The 21,129-nt window shown below is 42.5% G+C and overlaps 1 protein-coding gene across 1 annotated transcript; it reads right to left on the bottom strand.

The window, feature by feature from the left end:
- Window positions 1-4,079: 4,079 nt before the first annotated feature.
- LOC139552412 (developmentally-regulated GTP-binding protein 1) lies at window positions 4,080-21,034 on the bottom strand. The gene is made up of 9 exons (XM_071364134.1): window positions 20,817-21,034; window positions 6,470-6,593; window positions 6,153-6,328; window positions 5,949-6,018; window positions 5,658-5,827; window positions 5,349-5,479; window positions 4,973-5,140; window positions 4,716-4,838; window positions 4,080-4,432 (listed from the first exon to the last, which is right to left on the bottom strand). The coding sequence occupies exons 1-9, from the start codon at window positions 20,853-20,855 to the stop codon at window positions 4,333-4,335; spliced, it is 1,101 nt and encodes a 366-aa protein (XP_071220235.1). The 5' UTR covers window positions 20,856-21,034; the 3' UTR covers window positions 4,080-4,332.
- Window positions 21,035-21,129: the final 95 nt, after the last annotated feature.

The following is a 21,129-nucleotide window of genomic DNA, read 5'->3' as shown; positions in this document are numbered from 1 at the left end:
TATTTTATATCAATTATGAAAAAATCGAAAAACACGTTTTTGCTTTGTCATCATGGGCTATTATGTGTAGATTGATGAGGGGGGGGAATTAAATGTAATCAATTTTAGAATAAAGCTGTAACGTAACAAAATGTGGAAAAAGTCAATGGGTCTGAATACTTTTCGAAGGAGAGTGTGGAGAGTGCTCGCAAGCCTCCAAAGTGCTTGGCACCACCATGGACAGGAGAAGTACTGCATGGTTAGATCAAGCACAATGGGGTCCTGGGCAGAGATATCCAGCCATTGGAGGTTTTGTTGGACCAGGATCAATCTGGTCGATTTAGGTGGGATGGTAGAACTCAATTATCTTAACTACATGATTAGAATCCTGTAAAAAAAAAAAAAATTATCCCCCCAAAAATCATGGAGAATATGGTGATCAGCTCTAAAATCATGAAAGGAAAACTGCTCCACCAGAATATGCTATTTCTTGATGCTTTGGTCTTCCAACTCCATGTGTGATTCAAGGACAACACCAAAGCTCTACGGCATTGATAGCCCAGGAGGAGAAGTGGTGGATGTCCACTGGCATCAGGGAGGGTTGCAGACCTGGGGAGGGATGGACCCAAATGACACCGCCTTACATACTATTGAGACATAAGGGCAGTGTTCGTTATATAGTGCGGCTATCTGCAAAATTACAAAAAAGAATTAGTCATAGGTCACACTCTCACTGCGGTGAAAAGTGGGCACCGCCCTTCCTGCGCATAAACTGCGACAAAACTCCGCCTTCCCATCCTTCGCACCCCACCCCATCAGATACCTTCGTACAAAAAAAGCATAAAACACATACAATTCCACAGTTCAAACGGTGAAAGATTAGAACATTTACATAATATGAATAAAAACAGGCCAACAAGAAGAGTTTGTTAATGAAATTACTACTGCGTTACGGGGAATCAATGAAAACAGAGTTGGGAAGAAAGATGGTCATCTTGTTAAAGAACATCAATATCTCCTAAAGAGGACCAGCTCTTAGGTCTTCCAGCTAATGGACAAAGAATAGTCTAAGCGTCCAAGGGCAGATGGAACAGCTCGGGAACAGCAGATACAGCCATATCACCGGTGTCCATCTGTAGAAATTTGCTAACTCATCAGACCTGAGACTCAACTGCTTTTGAAATGATGGTCCAAACCTGGTTATTTGTAACCTGGACTCAAAGTCAGCGGTCAGTCAGTAAGAAATAATGACCTCCACAGATGGAGAACGAATGATTTGTCTGAAAGACCTGTGAGGACAGTCCCATCAGTGGGTTTGGAAATCTTGTTACTTCCATCCTTTCCATATCCCCTTATTGAAATGGGAAGAGTTTCAGTGATAATGAAGTTAAGCTCTGACAACTGAACCACTTTGTGTGATGAAATGAGAAAAGATGTGTGTGCATGGGAGAATGACTGACAACTAGTGTATAGAGCGATGAGCAATGGGGTTTGGTTTACAGACTAGTAGTGAAAATATAGGGAAAAACTGTCTATGGAATGTTGACGTGTGCAGGGAAAACGTCCCTACAAATACAGAGGTGTCCTTGCAGGTATTTGATGATGTTTCAGATGGACAAAGGTGGCGGGATGGTATCATGGTTGGTGGGATGGTGTTATGGTTATTATCCATGGACATTTGATTTATACATGCTATCTTACCTTAGTTTGGTGGATTTTTGTTGTTTTAATAATGTCAATGTATCTGTGTCCTAAACTAAGGTCTTTAAAACTAAGCTATAGCTCTAAAACCTCACCATTTATAGAATACACTGTATATGAGATAGGAGAAAGTTTCATTTGTCTCCCTCCGTTCACAGGACTTGCATGAACTATCATCTTTGTCCTCTTCCATTGAAGGCATGACAGAAATCTCAAATAGCTGTCAACCCAGGGGTACTGTGGACCAAGAGTCAGGAAGTCAATTTAGAGGATATCTAGAAAATTAAGCAAATATAAAACTAAAACATTCTGAATTTCAATAAACCTCACCCGTTATACTTCACCCATCCATTATAGCTCAGCCGTCTTTGAAGCATTCCGACTGCTGTCACTGGAAAGTCACTCCCTCCAAACTGGTCTGTCCATGAATCCTCTCGCCCCATAGCCGATGGTGGGACGCCCAGCTTGGTGGGGTAGTTGAGGGTCGTGAGGAAGAGCGGGTGCTCCTCTGAGCTGGGTGTCTCGCCTCTAGTACCACCAAGCTCAACTGGAGACAGACTGTCTTGACTACGTCTCCTCCAACACCCCCCAAGCCCGTACCTCCGGCCCCTCCTTCAAGTTAGGAGGGGTTAGTGATTTTCTCCTGGGATTGGTGGATTGGCGAGAACGACTTGGGCAGGGTGGGATTGGATGTGGTATGAGGGGGGGCATGTTTCCGCATTTCATAAATATTAATACAGAGTCCGCCCCTCTCCGAAGGGGCAGATTCTTTAATTTCGTTTGAGGGGGAAGTGCTTTATTCACTTAATGGCTTTTATTAGTGCCCAGTCTTCAACTCTTTCATTAGCTAAAGTGCTGCTATAATTTAAAGGGGGAATGGGGTGGGGGAGGGGCGTTGTCCTGAGAAACGTCGCTCCTGCCGTTGCAGCCAGCCACTGCTGTCTAAACCTCTGCAGAAAGTGGCCATTCTGTCTCAAAAAAGATTGGAGACCCCAACATCGAATACAGTGTAGATAAAGTAATATTCAAGCCATTAGAGTGGTTACAGGAAGTGTTGAGGGCAAATGCCAGGTTTCCCTTTATGTGGCAGATTTGTCCTTCATCTGAACATTAGTCAAATTCGAAAATAATACTTTCTTGCAAATACACCCTAATTCCACAAAAACATTGATCAAGCAGGTGTTATTGGTTAGATCTGTTATCATTGGATGTGTTCAGTCCCCTGTTATAAAAATTCAGTTAAAGCAATATATTGATTGCTTTCATTTTAGAAATGCTACTGTGGAGTGAACACATTGTTATCAAATACGCTAAATAATAATCAAACGTGGAAACATTTCAATTTAAAAAGTAAATATTTTGTGTGAGCAATAAGGGTGTGTGTCATAATGTATGCCTTGATAATAATGGTGTTCAGTTCATGACTTTACTCTGGCCAAATGTTTTAAAAGGCAGTGATCAATTCAAAATTCACAATTACCGGTTGCTGAGCAGGCTATACCATGCCCATACCACCCTACATCATAGACAGATATCGTATGCTTATAGGTTCAGATAAAAGGCTAGAACGTGACATGTAGCCTAAATTAGGTTATAAAAAGCTATTTTGAAATCAAATTTGATCAGATGTGTTCTGTCCTGTGAAACGTTCTGTGATCATTAACACATGACAACACTTTATTGAGTGTCCTGAGCAAATTTCCCACCTGACCCTATCATGCTATCCATCTAACCCCCCCCCCCCCCCCCCCCCCCCCCCAAATGCTAACGTGGCGACTTCTGACACAAAATGGCTGATCCATCTCATACAGCTGGCTTGCTACACATCGGCATGACATAATCCATACACACCAAAGTGCTTCAAGATCTGATGAAACGCTATTCACTACTGTGGGTTATCTGTGTTTCTGAACAGCTGGGGTAGAATGTCCCCAGACTGCGTCTGAGTGAATGAACTGATTAACCTTAGAGACTGTCCGTGCTGGAGAGAAAGGGTTGGATGCCAGCCTGACTGACTGTATCATCAATGTTATATAAATCAGTGGCCAACAGGACTTTCAAATAAAGCCGTTGTATTGGACACCGTGAGACGGTGTCTGGGTAAGGGGTATGGCTTGACTTCCAGAAGAGATGGAGCTAGAATACACCCACTGTGTTTTAGGATGTATTTCATAAGAACTGTCTCACCAGTGAAAGTATAGACAGATGGAGCAGGACACACCCATGTCACTTGGACAGGATTTGGATGTATTTCAAATGAAGGGAAATATGAATGTTATGAAGTTATGTTAAGTCAGTGTTGTTCAACATTAATAACATTGCATCTTTCCAGGCATAAACCCAATGACCTTTATAATGATCTAAAATAAAAGACGATGACTTCATATAAAAAAAGTCAGTCATTTTTATGGTGTTTATTTGATATTATTTTTGATTCAAGGCTCATACCTCTTCGATGGATGTTATGAATCACATACGAGCGTAAATGAGGGAGGTAAATGTAACATTGACATTCATCTAATTTTTATTTTCAGTTTGAAAACTCCAACATAAAATTGAGAACAACGAAGACAGATATTCTCGTGGATATGCTTGAGGGGGGTTTTCATGAGCAGCAGACTATTTCCTGTGATGCAGAGAGTCAGGAGACTTTTACTTTTTCACCAGCTGGATTACATCCTCATCTTCCATGACATGGTCTTTTCCCACCTTCTGGGGGTTGTGTTTCACTGAAGCACCCCACACCAGAGCACTGAAAGGACAGGAAAACTGAGTGTTAGAAAAATGCCAGGCAGGTGCAACATTGTGTCATATGTGTCTGCGTGCTGTGCTCTCCCTTGTAGGGTAATTCAACCGTTAACATTGGACACCTAGTGGCAGCTAAGTGCATTTGGTGAATTTTATTTTATTTTAAGTGCATTATTTCTTACAGATTGTTGCTTTAATCGGTTAAATACTGGGGTGGGTATACCTCAGTCTTTTCCAAAACATCAACAAGAAGCACAAAAGCCATTAGCTAATAGTATAGTACTCACTATTTTAATTCTTTGAGGAGGCTTTTATGAATCTTCAGACAGAAGTCCTCCACTGCAGTATGTTCAGTAGGTAGAACGACTGGAGATGTGTAGTCAGGAAGCTGGCCTTTGGGTTTGGTGTATCTGGGGGACAACACATTCAAATAATTTATTAATTTAGACACAAACCACACATTTATCCAAGCAGTGTAATATGGATTCCAATAACCCTATATGTCTCTTCTAGGGGCTGTTAGGTTGAGAGAGTGCCTCCTTACATGCGCACTAGGTGCAGGTAGTCCCACATCTTCTCCAGTAGGTCATCAAAGTTCCAGCGGGAATGGGCAGAGATGGGCACGCAGTGGGGTACCTTGTAGATGATGTCCAGCTCTTCAATGGAGATCTGGTCGATTTTGTTGAGCACATAAATGCAGGGGATGTACACTCTGGTGGGATTAAACAGAGCATGTATGTCAGCAGGTCTGTAGGGGAACGTTGACCATACTTTGGAATGGGGTATAGAAGTATTTTTGGCTAAGGGGTATAGGTCAGACCCAATTCTAGATGAATGGAGGATTATGTCAGAAAAACAGGAATTCCTGCTTAATCAGGAAGATTACATCCCTGAGTTTGTAGAAGTGCTCAGCTGCTTACCGGTTTCCCTCCACCACGTCGATGAGGTCATCGGCAGTGGAGTCGCTGCGCAGGGTGATGTCAGCGTTGTGGATCTTGTACTCGGCCAGGATGCTCTTCACTGCGTCAACGTCCAGCTCACTCTGTGGACACTGGAGAGAAGGAGAGAGACAGGAAGAACACCAGAGTAAGCCCATAGAAATTGAAAGGGAGAGACAAATTATCAATCAACCTCCATAGATAGACAGACAGCTCTAAAAAGAGACAGACACAGAGAGAAATGGGTACAGATTGAGCTGGACGTGAAACCTTTGTGTTAAACACACGTACTGTGACGGTGAAGTTGATGCCTCCTTTGTCCTTCTTCTTGAAGCCGATGTTGGGCGGCTGCTTGTTGAGGCGGATTCCGAAGCCCTCCAGCTCGTGTTCAATCAGCTTCTTGTGGCCCAGAGGCTTCAGAACATCCAACACTATGAGGATCAGGTTGCAGGTTCGAGCCACTGGGAAGAGAAAGACCACAGTTACAAACTACCTTCAAGGTATGTGAGTGTGGCACGTGTGTGCTCTAAACTATCACATGTAGTTTGTGTATGGTTCTGATGCTTCACTGATGGTTATCACCTGCGATGACCTGTCGTCCTCTGCCCTTGCCATCTTTGGCCCCCTCGATGATACCTGGAAGATCCAGGAGCTTGGAGACACAAAAGTAGAATACGCATCCTAATACTAAAACATCTTAAATAGAAAAATAAAAACAATTGTTACAGATTGGCCTCTGTTGGTCTTAAGGTGCCGTGTGAAAGGTATAAGACGCATGTAAAGTACCTGTATTTTGGCACCCTTGTAGCGGATCACTCCTGGTACTGTGGTGAGGGTGGTGAACTCATAGGCCGCCACCTCTGAGTACACCCCTGCCAGGTTACTTAGTAAAGTAGACTTGCCTACTGAGGGGAAGCCTACAAACCCGATACGGGCATCACCTGTTTTTGCCACATCAAAGCCTATACAACAGAGTGACACATTAGTATTCATTACAATGTGACATGAGCTTGTAAATCTCAACTTGCTACATCTCCACTGCACTGTTGTCTAGCAAAGGGACACATTCTAAAAGTGAACGATGATCAGGAGTCAGGACTCACCTTCCCCTGTGCCTCCTCCACTGCCTCCCTTTGGTGTGATAAGTTCTCTCCTCATCTTGGCCAGGCGAGCTTTGAGCAGCCCCAAGTGGTTAGATGTGGCTTTGTTCTTCTGAGTCCGAGCCATCTACCCAACACAGAGAGGATGCTTTAATCCATTCATATTCTACACAATACAACAATCGGAACTAGAATATTAGCTAGGCCTACTTGTTCAGAGCCAAGTTGTGTGATGGCTGGATATCGACTGATCACTAATAAAGAAAACATATTGTCATCATGACACCAACACTACCATTACACTTGTTTATACTGAGCTGCACTGAGGTAGGAACGTAATCATGGTTGCATTAAGACACCGTGGAGCCGGCGCCATACATGGGTCGAAAAACGTACCTCAATGCAGGGATGGGATATGCCACTGTAGTGCAAATTTTACCTTTATCCACAATGCTCCATTTAGAAGATTTAAATACTACCATATATACACTGCTCAAAAAAATAAAGGGAACACTAAAATAACACATCCTAGATCTGAATGAATGAACTATTCTTATTAAATACTTTTTTCTTTACATAGTTGAATGTGCTGACAACAAAATCACACAAAAATGATCAATGGAAATCAAATTTATCAACCCATGGAGGTCTGGATTTGGAGTCACACTCAAAATTAAAGTGGAAACCACACTACAGCCTGATCCAAATTTGATGGAATGTCCTTAAAACAAGTCAAAATGAGGCTCAGTAGTGTGTGTGGCCTCCACGTGCCTGTATGACCTCCCTACAACGCCTGGGCATGCTCCTGATGAGGTGGCGGATGGTCTCCTGAGGGATCTCCTCCCAGACCTGGACTAAAGCATCCGCCAACTCCTGGACAGTCTGTGGTGCAACGTGGCGTTGGTGGATGGAGCGAGACATGATGTCCCAGATGTGCTCAATTGGATTCAGGTCTGGGGAACGGGCGGGCCAGTCCATAGCATCAATGCCTTCCTCTTGCAGGAACTGCTGACACACTCCAGCCACATGAGGTCTAGCATTGTCTTGCATTAGGAGGAACCCAGGGCCAACCGCACCAGCATATGGTCTCACAAGGGGTCTGAGGATCTCATCTCGGTACCTAATGGCAGTCAGGCTACCTCTGGCGAGCACATGGAGGGCTGTGCGGCCCCACAAAGAAATGCCACCCCACACCATGACTGACCCACCGCCAAATCGGTCATGCTGGAGGATGTTGCAGGCAGCAGAACGTTCTCCACGGCGTCTCCAGACTCTGTCACGTCTGTCACGTGCTCAGTGTGAACCTGCTTTCATCTGTGAAGAGCACAGGGCGCCAGTGGCGAATTTGCCAATCTTGGTGTTCTCTGGCAAATGCCAAACGTCCTGCACGGTGTTGGGCTGTAAGCACAACCCCCACCTGTGGATGTCGGGCCCTCATACCACCCTCATGGAGTCTGTTTCTGACCGTTTGAGCAGACACATGCACATTTGTGGCCTGCTGGAGGTAATTTTGCAGGGCTCTGGCAGTGCTCCACCTGCTCCTCCTTGCACAAAGGCGGAGGTAGCGGTCCTTCTGCTGGGTTGTTGCCCTCCTACGGCCTCCTCCACGTCTCCTGATGTACTGGCCTGTCTCCTGGTAGCGCCTCCATGCTCTGGACACTACGCTGACAGACACAGCAAACCTTCTTGCCACAGCTCGCATTGATGTGCCATCCTGGATGAGCTGCACTACCTGAGCCACTTGTGTGGGTTGTAGACTCCGTCTCATGCTACCACTAGACTGAAAGCACCACCAGCATTCAAAAGTGACCAAAACATCAGCCAGGAAGCATAGGAACTGAGAAGTGGTCTGTGGTCACCACCTGCAGAACCACTCCTTTATTGGGGGTGTCTTGCTAATTGCCTATAATTTCCACCTTTTGTCTATTCCATTTGCACAACAGCATGTGAAATTTATTGTCAATCAGTGTTGCTTCCTAAGTGGACAGTTTGATTTCACAGAAGTGTGATTGACTTGGAGTTACATTGTGTTGTTTAAGTGTTCCCTTTATTTTTTTGAGCAGTGTATATATATATATATATATATATATATATATATATATATATACACACACAAACACACAACCATTCAAAAGTTTGGGGTCACTTTGAAATGTCCTTGTTTTTGAAAGAAAAGTAAATACATTTTTTGTCCATTAAAATAACATCAAATGTATCAGAAATACAGTGTAGACATTGTTAATGTTGTAAATGACTATTGTAGCTGGAAACGGCTGATTTTTTTAACGGAATATCTACATAGGCGTACAGAGGCCCATTATCAGCAACCATCACTCCTGTGTTTCAATGGCACGTTGTGTTAGCTAATCCAAGTTTATAATTTTAAAAGGCTAATTGATCATTAGAAAACCCTTTTGCAATTATGTTAGCACAGCTGAAAACTGTTGTTCTGATTAAAGAAGCAATAAAACTGGCCTTCTTTAGACTAGTTGAGTATCTGGTGCATCAGCATTTGTGGGTTTGATTACAGGCCCAAAATGACCAGAATAGAAAGAGGAGTGGGAGGTCCCGGTGCACAACTGGGCAAGAGGACAAGAACATTAGAGTGTCTATTTTGAGAAACAGATGCCTCACAAGTCCTCAACTGGCAGCTTCATTAAATAGTACCAGCAAAACACCAGTCTCAATGTCAAAAGGGAAGAGGCGACTCCGGGATACCTTAACGGTAGTATATATACAGTTGAAGTCGGAAGTTTACATACACCTTAGCCAAACACATTTAAAGTACGTTTTTCACAATTCCTGACATTTAATCCTAGTAAAAATTACCTGTCTTAGGTCAGTTAGGATCACCACTTTATTTAAGAATGTGAAATGTCAGAATAATACTAGAGTGATTTTATTTCAGCTTTTATTTCTTTCATCACATTCCCAGTGGGTCAGAAGTTTACATACACTCAATTAGTATTTGGTAGCATTGCCTTTACATTGTTTAACTTGGGTCAAGCATTTCAGGTAGCCTTCCACAAGCTTCTCACAATAAGTTGGGTGAATTTTGGCCCCTTCCTCCTGACAGAGCTGGTGTAACTGAGTCAGGTTTGTAGGCCTCCTTGCTCGCACATGCTTTTTCAGTTCTGCCCACAAATTTTGTATCGGATTGAGGTCAGGGCTTTGTGATGGCCACTCCAATACCTTGACTTTGTTGTCCTTAAGCCATTTTGCCACAACTTTGGAAGTATGCTTGGGGTCATTGTCCATTTGGAAGACCCATTTGCGACCAAGCTTTAACTTCCCGACTGATGTCTTGAGATGTTGTTTCAATATATCCACATAATTTTCCATCCTCATGATGCCATCTATTTTGTGAAGTGCAACAGTTCCTTCTTCAGCAAAGCACCCCCACAACATGATGCTGCCACCCCCATGCTTCACAGTTGGGATGGTATTCTTTGCTTGCAAGCCTCCCTCTTTTTCCTCCAAACATAACGATGGTCATTATTGCCAAAAAGTTATATTTTTGTTTCATCAGACCAGAGGACATTTCTACAAAAAAACGTAGTCTGGCTTTTTTTATAGCGGTTTTGGAGCAGTGGCTTCTTTCTTGCTGAGCGGCCTTTCAGGTTATGTCGATATAGGACTTGTTTTACTGGTGATATAGATACTTTTGTACCTGTTTCCTTCAGCATCTTCACAAGGTCCTTTGCTGTTGTTCTGGGATTTATTTGCACTTTTCGCACCAAAGTACGTTCATCTCTAGGAGACAGAACGTGTCTCCTTCCTGAGCGGTATGACGGCTGCGTGGTCCCACGGTGTTTATACTTGCGTACTACTGTTTGTACAGATGAACGTGGTCCCTTCAGGCGTATGGAAATTGCTCCCAAGGATGAACCAGACTTGTGGAGGTCTAGGCAGATTTCTTTTGATTTTCCCATAATGTCAAGCAAAGAGGCACTGAGTTTGAAGGTAGGCCTTGAAATACATCCACAGGTACACCTCCAATTGACTCAAATGATGTCAATTAGCCTATCAGAAGCTTCTAAAGCCATGACATAATTTTCTGGAATTTTCCAAGCTGTTTAAAAGGCACAGTCAACTTAGTGTATGTAAACTTCTGACCCACTGGAATTGTGATACAGTGAATTATAAGTGAAATAATCTGTCTGTAAACAACTGTTGGAAAAATTACTTGTGTCATGCACAAAGTAGATGTCCTAACCGACTTGCCAAAACCATAGTATGTTAACAAGAAAGTTGTGGAGTGGTTGAAAAACGAGTTTTAATGACTCCAACCTAAGTGTATGTAAACTTCCGACTTCAGCTGTATATATATATATATATATATATACACATACATATACAGATATACATATACAGTACCAGTCAGAAGTTTGTACACACCTACTCATTCCAGGGTTTTTCTTTATTTTTACTATTTTCTACATTGTAGAATAATAGTTAAGACATCAAAACTATGAAATAACACGTGGAATCATGTAGTAATCAAAAAAGTGTTAAACAAATCAAAACATATTTAATATTTGAGATTCTTCAAATAGCCACCCTTTGCCTTGATGACAGCTTTGCACACTCTTGGCATTCTTTCATCCAGCTTCATGAAGTAGTCACCTGGAATGCATTTCAATTAACAGGTGTGCCTTGTTAAAAGTTAATTTGTGGTATTTCTTTCCTTCTTAAATCGTTTGAGCCAATTTATTGAAACCACATTATTTTATAATCGTGTAACACAATCTTCAAAAGGGCAGGAACCTAAGCAGTGGCACTTTCGTCCTAAAATTTATTTTTCTTAATTCCATTCTTTTACTTTTTAGATTAATGTGTATTGCTGTGTATTGTTAGCTATTACTGCACTGTTGGAGCAAGGAACACAAGCATTTCGCTACAACCGCAATAACATCTGCAAAATATGTTTGCGACCAATACAATTTGATCTGATTTGCTTGGGTAATGGCATAGCCTTGCTTATTTAATTTAGCAGACAAGACGCTCTTATTTCCAGAGCCCTTACAGTCAAGACACCTATTTTATAGTAAACAAATATGTAATATAACAGAATAAAATATAACAGAATATTTTTCCAAATTAAAAGAGTTGCCACTGCGAAGTGATGCGCATCTGGCGAAAATAAGTTATTTAAAAAAAAGTGATCATTTGAAACGGGGCTCAATTTGACAAAGACACATTTTTCAGGATTACAAAACAAAATCTGTCTTCTTTTCGCCATACAGACGTTCAATGTAGTTTATTCTGCCTGTTCTTTTGAATTTTCTAAATGGATGAACAATTCCACATTGAACACTTGCAAGGTGATGAGTTACGGCCACTACATCTGTTTGGTGAGTAGGCCTAGGCTTAATGATTCTGATGGAAACACGCTCTGTCTTTATCAAACAAATGTTATTGCATATTTTCCGTGTGGAACCTGGCTATGTTTAGAAGCTATGTTTAAAGACTAACCAATTATAAGGGAAAGGGAATTTAGGGAGAAGAACTGAGATGTTTGGCTTGGTTTCTTTGTTGTTGTGCCCCGCAAATGCACAGGTACAAATAATATATGTAGTCTTCAAGACAAAATGTTATTGTTTTGTATTGGGACAAAATTTCACTTGCCAGTTCGGGCACCCACAATGCACATTCCACCAAATAGTTTTACAGTATTTGAAAAAATTTGATCTGTGGTTAACCCTCAGTCCCGAGACGCCCTAAAAATATCGGCTTTTCATCTATCTGACTTTACCTTAGATGCATTCTCCAGCCCTTATATTTAGCCTCACAATGAAGTGTTTAACCATTTTCTTTGTTTATCTGACATAAATAGTTGCATTCATGAGATTTATTGCCAAATTAAACTGAACTAAAATATAATGGCAACATTTAAAGTGTTTGTCCCATGTTTCATGAGCTGAAATAAAAGACCCCAGAAATGTTCCATACGCAGAAAAAGCTTATTTCTCTCAAGTTTTGTGCACAAATTTGTTTACATCCCTGTTAGTGAGCATTTCTCCTTTGCCATGATAAACCATCCACCTGTATGGCATATCAAGAAGCTGATTAAATAGCCCACTCTAAAATGTGAAGTTGTGTCACACAACACCACAGATGTCTTAAGTTGAGGGAGCATGCAATTGGCATAATGACTGCAGGAATGTTCACCAGAGCTATTGCCAGAGAATGTAATGTTCATGTCTTTACTATAAGCCACCTCCAACGTCATTTTAGAGAACTCGTTAGTACGTCCAACTGGACAACCGCAGACCACGTGGAACTACGCCAGCCCAGGACGTCAACATCCGGCTGTTTCACCTGCTGGATTGTCTGAGACCAGCCACCTGGACAGCTTATGAAACTATGGGTTTGCACAATCAAAGAATTTCTGCACAAGCTGTTAGAAACCGTCTCAGGGAAGCTCATCTGCGTGCTCGTAGTCCTCACCATGTTCTTGACCTGACTGCAGTTCAGCATCGTAACCAACTTCAGTGTGCAAATGCTCACCTCCTATGGCCACTGGCACGCTGGAGAAGTGTGCTCTTCACAGATGAATCCCAGTTTCAACTGTACCGGGCAGATGGTGTCGTGTGTGGACGAGCGGTTTGCTAATGTCAACGTTGTGAACAGAGTGCCCCATGGTTGCAGTGGGGTTATGGTATGGGCAAGCATAGGCTACAGACAACAAACACAATTGCATTTTATCGATGGCAATTTGAATGCAGCACTGCGATAGTGTGACGAGATCCTGAGGTCTATTGTCGTGCCATTCATCCACCGCCATCACCTCATGTTTCAGCATGATAATGCTGGGTGGCAGTGTAGCCTAGTGGTTAGAGCGTTGGGCTAGTAACCGAAAGGTTGCAAGTTTGAATCCCCGAGCTGACAAGGTACAAATCTGTCGTTCTGCCCCTGAACAAGGCACTGTTCCTAGGCCGTCATTGAAAATAAGAATTTGTTCTTAACTGACTTGCCTAGTTAAATAAAGGTAAAAAAAAATGCACGGCCCCATTTTGCAAGGATCTGTACACAATTCCTGGAATCTAAAAATGTCCCAGTTCTTCCATGGCCCGCATACTTACCAGACATGTCACGCATTGAGCATGTTTGGGATGCTCTGGATCAACGTAAACAACACCGTGTTCCAGTTCCGGCCAATATCCACAAACTTCGCACAGCCATTGAAGTTGAGTGGGACAACATTCCACAGGCCACAATCAACAGCCTGATCAGCTCTATGTGAAGGAGATGTGTCGTGCTGCATGAGGCAAATTGTAATGAATACTCAGGGAGAAAAAGGTGTAGATTCACACGCAGGGTGCGGCAGGTGTTTATTTCGCCTTCGCAGAAGGCAGGAATCGTGGTCACAGGCAGGCAATGGTCATACACAGGTAGGCAAACAGGCAGGTGAATCAAAACTAGGACTGAAGGCTATAACTGGTTCTCACAAACGAGCTAGGAAAAGACTTAGGAGAGTCAAAATGAACAATACCTCACAAAGGCATAAACAGAATGAACTGAACTAAATAAGGAGCTGATGAGACAAGGTAAGTAACTAACACAGGTGAAATCAATGAACAAAAATGAAAGACAGGGCTACGTTCAAGAACACAACGAAACAGAACACAAGGTTGACTAAGAAAATAAATACAGAACCTTACACAACCACAGGGCTCTCCAAAGAGTGGTGCAATCAGTCCATCGCATCACTGGGGGCACACTGCCTGCCCCCCAGAACATCTACACAACCCGGTGTCACAGGAAGAACAAGAAGATCATCCAAGACCTCAGCCACCCGAGCCACGGCCTGTTCACCCCGCTACCATCTAGAAGGCGGAGAATGGGACAGAGAGACTGATAAACATCTTCTATCTCTAGGCCATCAGACTGTTAAACAGTCACCATTAGCCGGCATCCGCCCAGTACCCTGCCCTGAACCTTAATCACTGTTAGTAGCCAGATACCACTAGGTACTCTACCCTACACCTTAGAAACTGCCCTATGTACATAGTCATTGAACACTGGTGACTTGAATAATGTTTACATACTGTTTTACCCACTTTATATGTATATACTGTATTCTAGTCATGGCTCATCCTATATAACTACTGCTGTACATTAGATTTTTTATTTAACCTTTATTTAACTAGTTAAGAACAAATTATTATTTACAATGATGGCCTACCCCGGCCAAACCCTAACCCGGACGCCGCCCTATGGGAATCCCAATCACGGCCGGTTGTGATACAGCCTGGAGTTGAACCAGGGTCTGTAGTGACACCTCCAGCACTGGGATGCAGTGCCTTAGACCGCTGCGCCACTCGGGAGCCAAAAAACATGCCTTTTCTATTCATATACTGTCCATACACCATTTTTTATATATACATACTTGCCTCCCTTGCCTCCAGAACAGCCTGAATTATTTGGGGTATTCCACAAGGTGTCAGAAACGTTCCACAGGGATGTTGGTCCATGCTGACGCAATGGCATCATGCAGTTGCTGCAGATTGGACGGTGGTACACTCATGCTGCGATCAGCCGGTTCCATCTCATCTCAAAGATGCTCTATTGGGTTGAGGTCTGGGGACTGTGCAGGCCACTCAAGTAAACAAAACTTACTGTCATGTTCCAGGCAATGTTTTTCCACTCCTCAATTGTCCAGTGTTGGTGATCACGTGCCCACTGGAGCCGCTCATTTTTGTTTTTAGCTGATAGGAGTGGAACCCGGTGTGGTCATCTGCTGCAATAGCCCATCCGTGATAAGGATCGACGAGTTATGCGTTCCAAGATGCTGTTCTGTACACCACTGTTGTACTGAGCTGTTACTTGTCTGTTTGTGGCCCGCCTGTTAGTTTGCATGATTTTTACCATTCTCCTTCGACCTCTCTGAGATCCTGGATCTGGCGAGCTTGGCACTGACGATCATACCACACTCAAAGTCGCTTAGGTCACTCGTTTTGCTCATTCTAACATTCAATCGAACAGTAACTGAATGCCTCGATGCCAGTCTGCCTGCTTCACATACAGTGGGGAGAACAAGTATTTGATACACTGCCGATTTTGCAGGTTTTCCTACTTACAAAGCATGTAGAGGTCTGTAATTATTATCATAGGTACACTTCAACTATGAGAGACGGAATCTAAAACAAAAATCCAGAAAATCACATTGTATGATTTTTAAGTAATTAATTTGCATTTTATTGCATGACATAAGTATTTGATACATCAGAAAAGCAGAACTTAATATTTGGTACAGAAACCTTTGTTTGCAATTACAGAGATCATACGTTTCCTGTAGTTCTTGACTAGGTTTGCACACACTGCAGCAGGGATTTTGGCCCACTCCTCCCTACAGATCTTCTCCAGATCCTTCAGGTTTCGGGGCTGTCGCTGGGCAATACGGACTTTCAGCTCCCTCCAAAGATTTTCTATTGGGTTCAGGTCTGGAGACTGGCTAGGCCACTCCAGGACCTTGAGATGCTTCTTATGGAGCCACTCCTTAGTTGCCATGGCTGTGTGCTTCGTGTCGTTGTCATGCTGGAAGACCCAGCCACGACCCATCTTCAATGCTCTTACTGAGGGAAGGAGGTTGTTGGCCAAGATCTCGCGATACATGGCCCCATCCATCCTCCCCTCAATACGGTGCAGTCGTCCTGTCCCCTTAGCAGAAAAGCATCCCCAAAGAATGATGTTTCCACCTCCATGCTTCACGGTTGGGATGGTGTTCTTGGGGTTGTACTCATACTTCTTCTTCCTCCAAACACGGCGAGTGGAGTTAGACCAAAAAGCTCTATTTTTGTCTCATCAGACCACATGACCTTCTCCCATTCCTCCTCTGGATCATCCAGATGGTCATTGGCAAACTTCAGACAGGCCTGGACATGCACTGGCTTAAGCAGGGGGACCTTGTGTGCGCTGCAGGATTTTAATCCATGACGGCGTAGTGTGTTACTAATGGTTTTCTTTGAGACTGTGGTCCCAGCTCTCTTCAGGTCATTGACCAGGTCCTGCCGTGTAGTTCTGGGCTGATCCCTCACCTTCCTCATGATCATTGATGCCCCACGAGGTGAAATCTTGCATGGAGCCCCAGACCGAGGGTGATTGACCGTCATCTTGAACTTCTTCCATTTTCTAATAATTGCGCCAACAGTTGTTTCCTTCTCACCAAGCTGCTTGCCTATTGTCCTGTAGCCCATCCCAGCCTTGTGCAGGTCTACAATTTATCCCTGATGTCCTTACACAGCTCTCTGGTCTTGGCCATTGTGGAGAGGTTGGAATCTGTTTGATTGTGTGTGGACAGGTGTCTTTTATACAGGTAACGAGTTCAAACAGGTGCAGTTAATACAGGTAATGAGTGGAGAACAGGAGGGCTTCTTAAAGAAAAACTAACAGGTCTGTGAGAGACGGAATTCTTACTGGTTGGTAGGTGATCAAATACTTATGTCATGCAATAAAATGCAAATTAATTATTTAAAAATCATACAATGTGATTTTCTGGATTTTTGTTTTAGATTCCGTCTCTCACAGTTGAAGTGTACCTATGATAAAAATTACAGACCTCTACATGCTTTGTAAGTAGGAAAACCTGCAAAATCGGCAGTGTATCAAATACTTGTTCTCCCCACTGTAACAAGCCACGTGACTCACTGTCTGTAGGCGTGATCCATTTTCGTGATTTTTATATATATATATATATATATATATATTTTTTTTTTAACCTTTATTTAACTAGGCAAGTCAGTTAAGTACAAATTCTTATTTTCAATGACGGCCTAGGAACAGTGGGTTAACTGCCTTGTTCAGGGGCAGAACGACAGATTTTTACCTTGTCAGCTCAGGGATTCGATCTTGCAACCTTTCGGTTACTAGTCCAATGCTCTAACCACTAGGCTACCTGCCGTTCCACAATGGGGTGGTGTACGTAATAAACTGGCCGGTATACAAAACATTCCAAACACCTTTATTTCCATGACAGACTGACCAGGAGAAAGCTATGATCCCTTATTGATGTCACCTGTGAAATCCACTTCAATCAGTGCAGATGAAGGGGAGGAGACAGGTTAAAGAAGGATTTTCAAGCATTGAGACAAGGATTGTGTATGTGTGCCATTCAGAGGGTAATGGGTAAGACAAAATATTTAAGTGCCTTTGAACGGGGTATGGTAGTAGGTGTCAGGCACACCGGTTTGAGTGTATCAAGAACTGCAACGCTGCTGGGTTTTTACGGTCAACAGTTTCCTGTGTGTATCAAGAATGGTCCACCACCCAAAGTACATCCAGCCAACTTGACACAACCATGGGAAGCATTGGAGTCAACATGGGCCCGCATCCCTGTGGAACGCTTTTGACACCTTGTAGTGTCCATGCCCTCGCGAATTGAGGCTGTTATGAGGGCAAAAGGGGTGTTGCTAATGTTTTGTACACTCAGTGTATATCTATTTATGTTCCGGACTCTGACATTGCTCATTCTTGGATTATGTGTCTATCACTGCACTGTTGGAGCTAGAAACACAAGCATTTTGCTGCACCTGCAACATCTTCAAATCTGTGTACATGACCAATAAACTTTGAATAGATTGGAAGGTGAAATTTGCAGTACAGTGGCATGTCCTATCCCTGGATTGAGGTACATTTTCCAACCCATATCTTGACGACACAAATTATGTAACCATGATTGCGTTCTGAACCCAGTGCAGGTTGTCATGTAAAAAATCTTCCCAGCATGAAATAGTTCTCAATCGTTCTGATTGTGACATCATGCTGTAAAATTTCTCCCAGCGTGAAAATGTTCCCCCTTCGATAATTGCACATGCATCTCTTTATGTGGATGGCTAAGCTTGTTCCTCTCAAATCGTCCCTCGACATTGAAAAACTGTTCTGTGGGCACGCGCATTTGCTTCACACATCTGCCAATCAATGGTGGCCAATCAATGGTGGCCAGGAGTATTGACTCTGACCAATCAGAAGCTTGTGAAGCGTGAGGTCAGCATATAAATACCCAGACTTGCGATTCAAAGTGCTGAGGGTTGATGTGAGGAGATTTTTATTTTATTTTTTAGATTGCAAAGACTTGGGAGCTACGGTTTCGATTGACAGTGCTTGTTTGTTAGTTAGCTATACATACAAGTTAAAACTGCACACCTCTGAGAACAAGCCATCTTGACCAGTTCACAGCTAATTATGCTAGTTAGCTAGCTAAATCAGAGAGAAACATCCGCACGAGCTCAGCCATCCACACAGACGTGTGTGAAATTATTTCACACTGAACATTTTTACAACAAAACGTCACTATCAGAACGATTGGGAACAATTTCAGGCTGGGAAGATTTTTACATGACACAGGTCAGTGTAAACAAGTAACCAAAGATTTTTTATAACTAACCAAAGATAGACCACTGCATGTCATTTCCAGAATAAGCAAGGTGGGCAGAGCCAAGCGCAAGCTAGCGAGAACTTATTGGCACGTTCTAGCATGTGAGTCATTCCAATTAAAAAACATTTAAATAAAATAGGGTTGACACACACTGTCTCCAATAATATTAGCATTCCTGAAACATTATTTTGTTTGAATATTAAGCTAATTGATTGCGCGCAAATTTGCCATAATAGGTTTCATATAATCTAAAATAAATATAGTACCCAGCATCTGATTTGGGCCATAATTCTTCTTAACAATTAGTAAGACATGAGGAATCCAATAAAATTATAAAAACGTCACCAAAACATATAGATGTTTTCTAATAATTGTATTGAACAACATGACTGCAATGCAAAGGTTTATAATTGTATTATTTTATTAGGGTTGTGACAAGATTTTAGTCACCATCCCATTTCTCCATCAAAGTTTTGGGTTTGTAGGAAAAGTCTTCATATGAGAATTGCACCATACAGATAGCCCTCTGAGAGCTGCTATTTGTTGGACTTTTCAAGGAGAGTTGGGTTGACGCATTAGGTTGAAAAGAGGACAAACTGAATTGCTTCAGAGGACTGGCTTGACCACCACATTTATTTTCATCAGGCGCAAAGGGTAATAGTTTTCTACACAAACTTGCAAAGAAAATGTTGTGATCCCTTAAATAAACACAAGACAAGAAAAATTGATAGAAGGGTGTGGCGACAGTAGCAGGAAAAGCGGCATCTAGTGGGTAAAACATGGTACTTTAACATGAATTCATGGTAAATAATGCAAAACGACTTCAATGGCTAATTTATCTAAACAGGGGGGAAAAAAGATAATCAGATTCACAGGAAATACATTACAAAGGACGAAGAAGCAATACTCCAAGCCGCAGCTCCATACCAGTTGTTAGACATAGAAAACCGATTCTGTATACTGGTTGATGGGATAGTATTGGCGGGTGGGGGTTCTGGAGCTGGCCTTTGACCATTTTATTGGATTCCTCATGTCTTACTCAATGGTAGGAATAAGTTTGGATTTAATCGGATGTTGGGTACTATATTTGTGGAATATTATGTGAATCCTATAAATTAAAAGGGCCAATTTGGGTGAAATCAATTTTCTTAATTTCTCAGAGATCAAATGAAATTAACAAAATTATGTTTCACGAACGCTAATCTTATGTTTCTAACTTCAGAAACTATTTCAGAACAATCTGAGATGGTGGGTGTCATGGCTTGCTGAAATGACATGGAATGACCCATGTATTTGCATATTTCAGTTAGGGAGCCTCCTCTGAAGTGCACGTGTGCGTGGAATAACTAAATTTGCCCTTGCAGTCCAAAACAACAAAAATTGAAACTATGGCAACGGGTAAAGTCTACAAAACTTTGTCCATAACGGTTTTGGGAACAGGAAACTGTATTGAGATCAAATGTTTCATCGATGAGCAGAATTTCGGTCAAAATCCATCTTCTCCCACTGCCGGCCACAGCTGGACTTCCTCTCATCACCATATTTGGTGGTGAGTGGAAACGCCAACCAAATGATTCAGATTTATACATCCGGTGAAACATCTGGCTCACTGTTCCATCTGTGGCGTAAAGGTAAGGTTGGTATCTTCAGACAACTAGTTACCCTGCCAATAATAACACATAGCCAGCTAAAGTTAACTACTGTAGCCAACTACGTTAAAAGCATAGACTAACGTAGAGTTGAGAATTCTTAGCTAAATAACACCAGCTATGCGCAGACTCGGGTGTCTGCCATCATATTATGTTATATAATATTTGGGGGGGAAGAGATCCATTGTAACGTTACATCCTCAATTAGCCAAGTTAACTTTAGCCAACTATAGTTCCTCGCTCCCTTAACGTTAGTCAAGTGGCCAAGCTAAAACGTGAATCACAGCTAACGTCAGTTAGCATTCCCTACCGTTGGCTAACTTACCTCGGCCTCAATTTCTGCTATTTTGGCGAGTAAACTCATCTTGTAGCTGGTCCTTAGATGATATCACATATAACGATTAAACACGTGTAATAGCTAAATTGTTGCGTTTTTATCACGCAAGCATACAATGGCAAACTAGCAAAAGCTAACACTCATGTGTTCAACCTGCGGCTCTCGCTAGGAGGAAGAGGCAGCCGGCAAACCAAAGAAACTCGATGGCAAACCGAGAACTCAAAAAACGGCGACGCCGTTGGCGCTACCTACTGGTATTAAGTTGTTTGCAGGTTTATGTAAGTTTGCTGACTTTACATAT

This window comes from Salvelinus alpinus, chromosome 24 (assembly GCF_045679555.1).
Source record: "Salvelinus alpinus chromosome 24, SLU_Salpinus.1, whole genome shotgun sequence".
Taxonomy (NCBI): Eukaryota; Metazoa; Chordata; class Actinopteri; order Salmoniformes; family Salmonidae; genus Salvelinus; species Salvelinus alpinus.
Note: the sequence above shows the minus strand (reverse complement) of the source record. Positions and strands in the feature narration are given on the sequence as shown.

Bases quoted from the DNA above. Each gene is read 5' to 3' on its own strand.
- LOC139552412 (XM_071364134.1), bottom strand. From the start codon at position 20,855: ATGAGTTTACTCGCCAAAATAGCAGAAATTGAGGCCGAG. The intron at 4,839-4,972 runs GTAAGGAGGCAC...GTTGTCCCCCAG, and splicing joins TACCTGCACCTAGTGCGCAT to ATACACCAAACCCAAAGGCC. The intron at 4,433-4,715 runs GTGAGTACTATA...CTGTCCTTTCAG, and splicing joins CTCCTCAAAGAATTAAAATA to TGCTCTGGTGTGGGGTGCTT.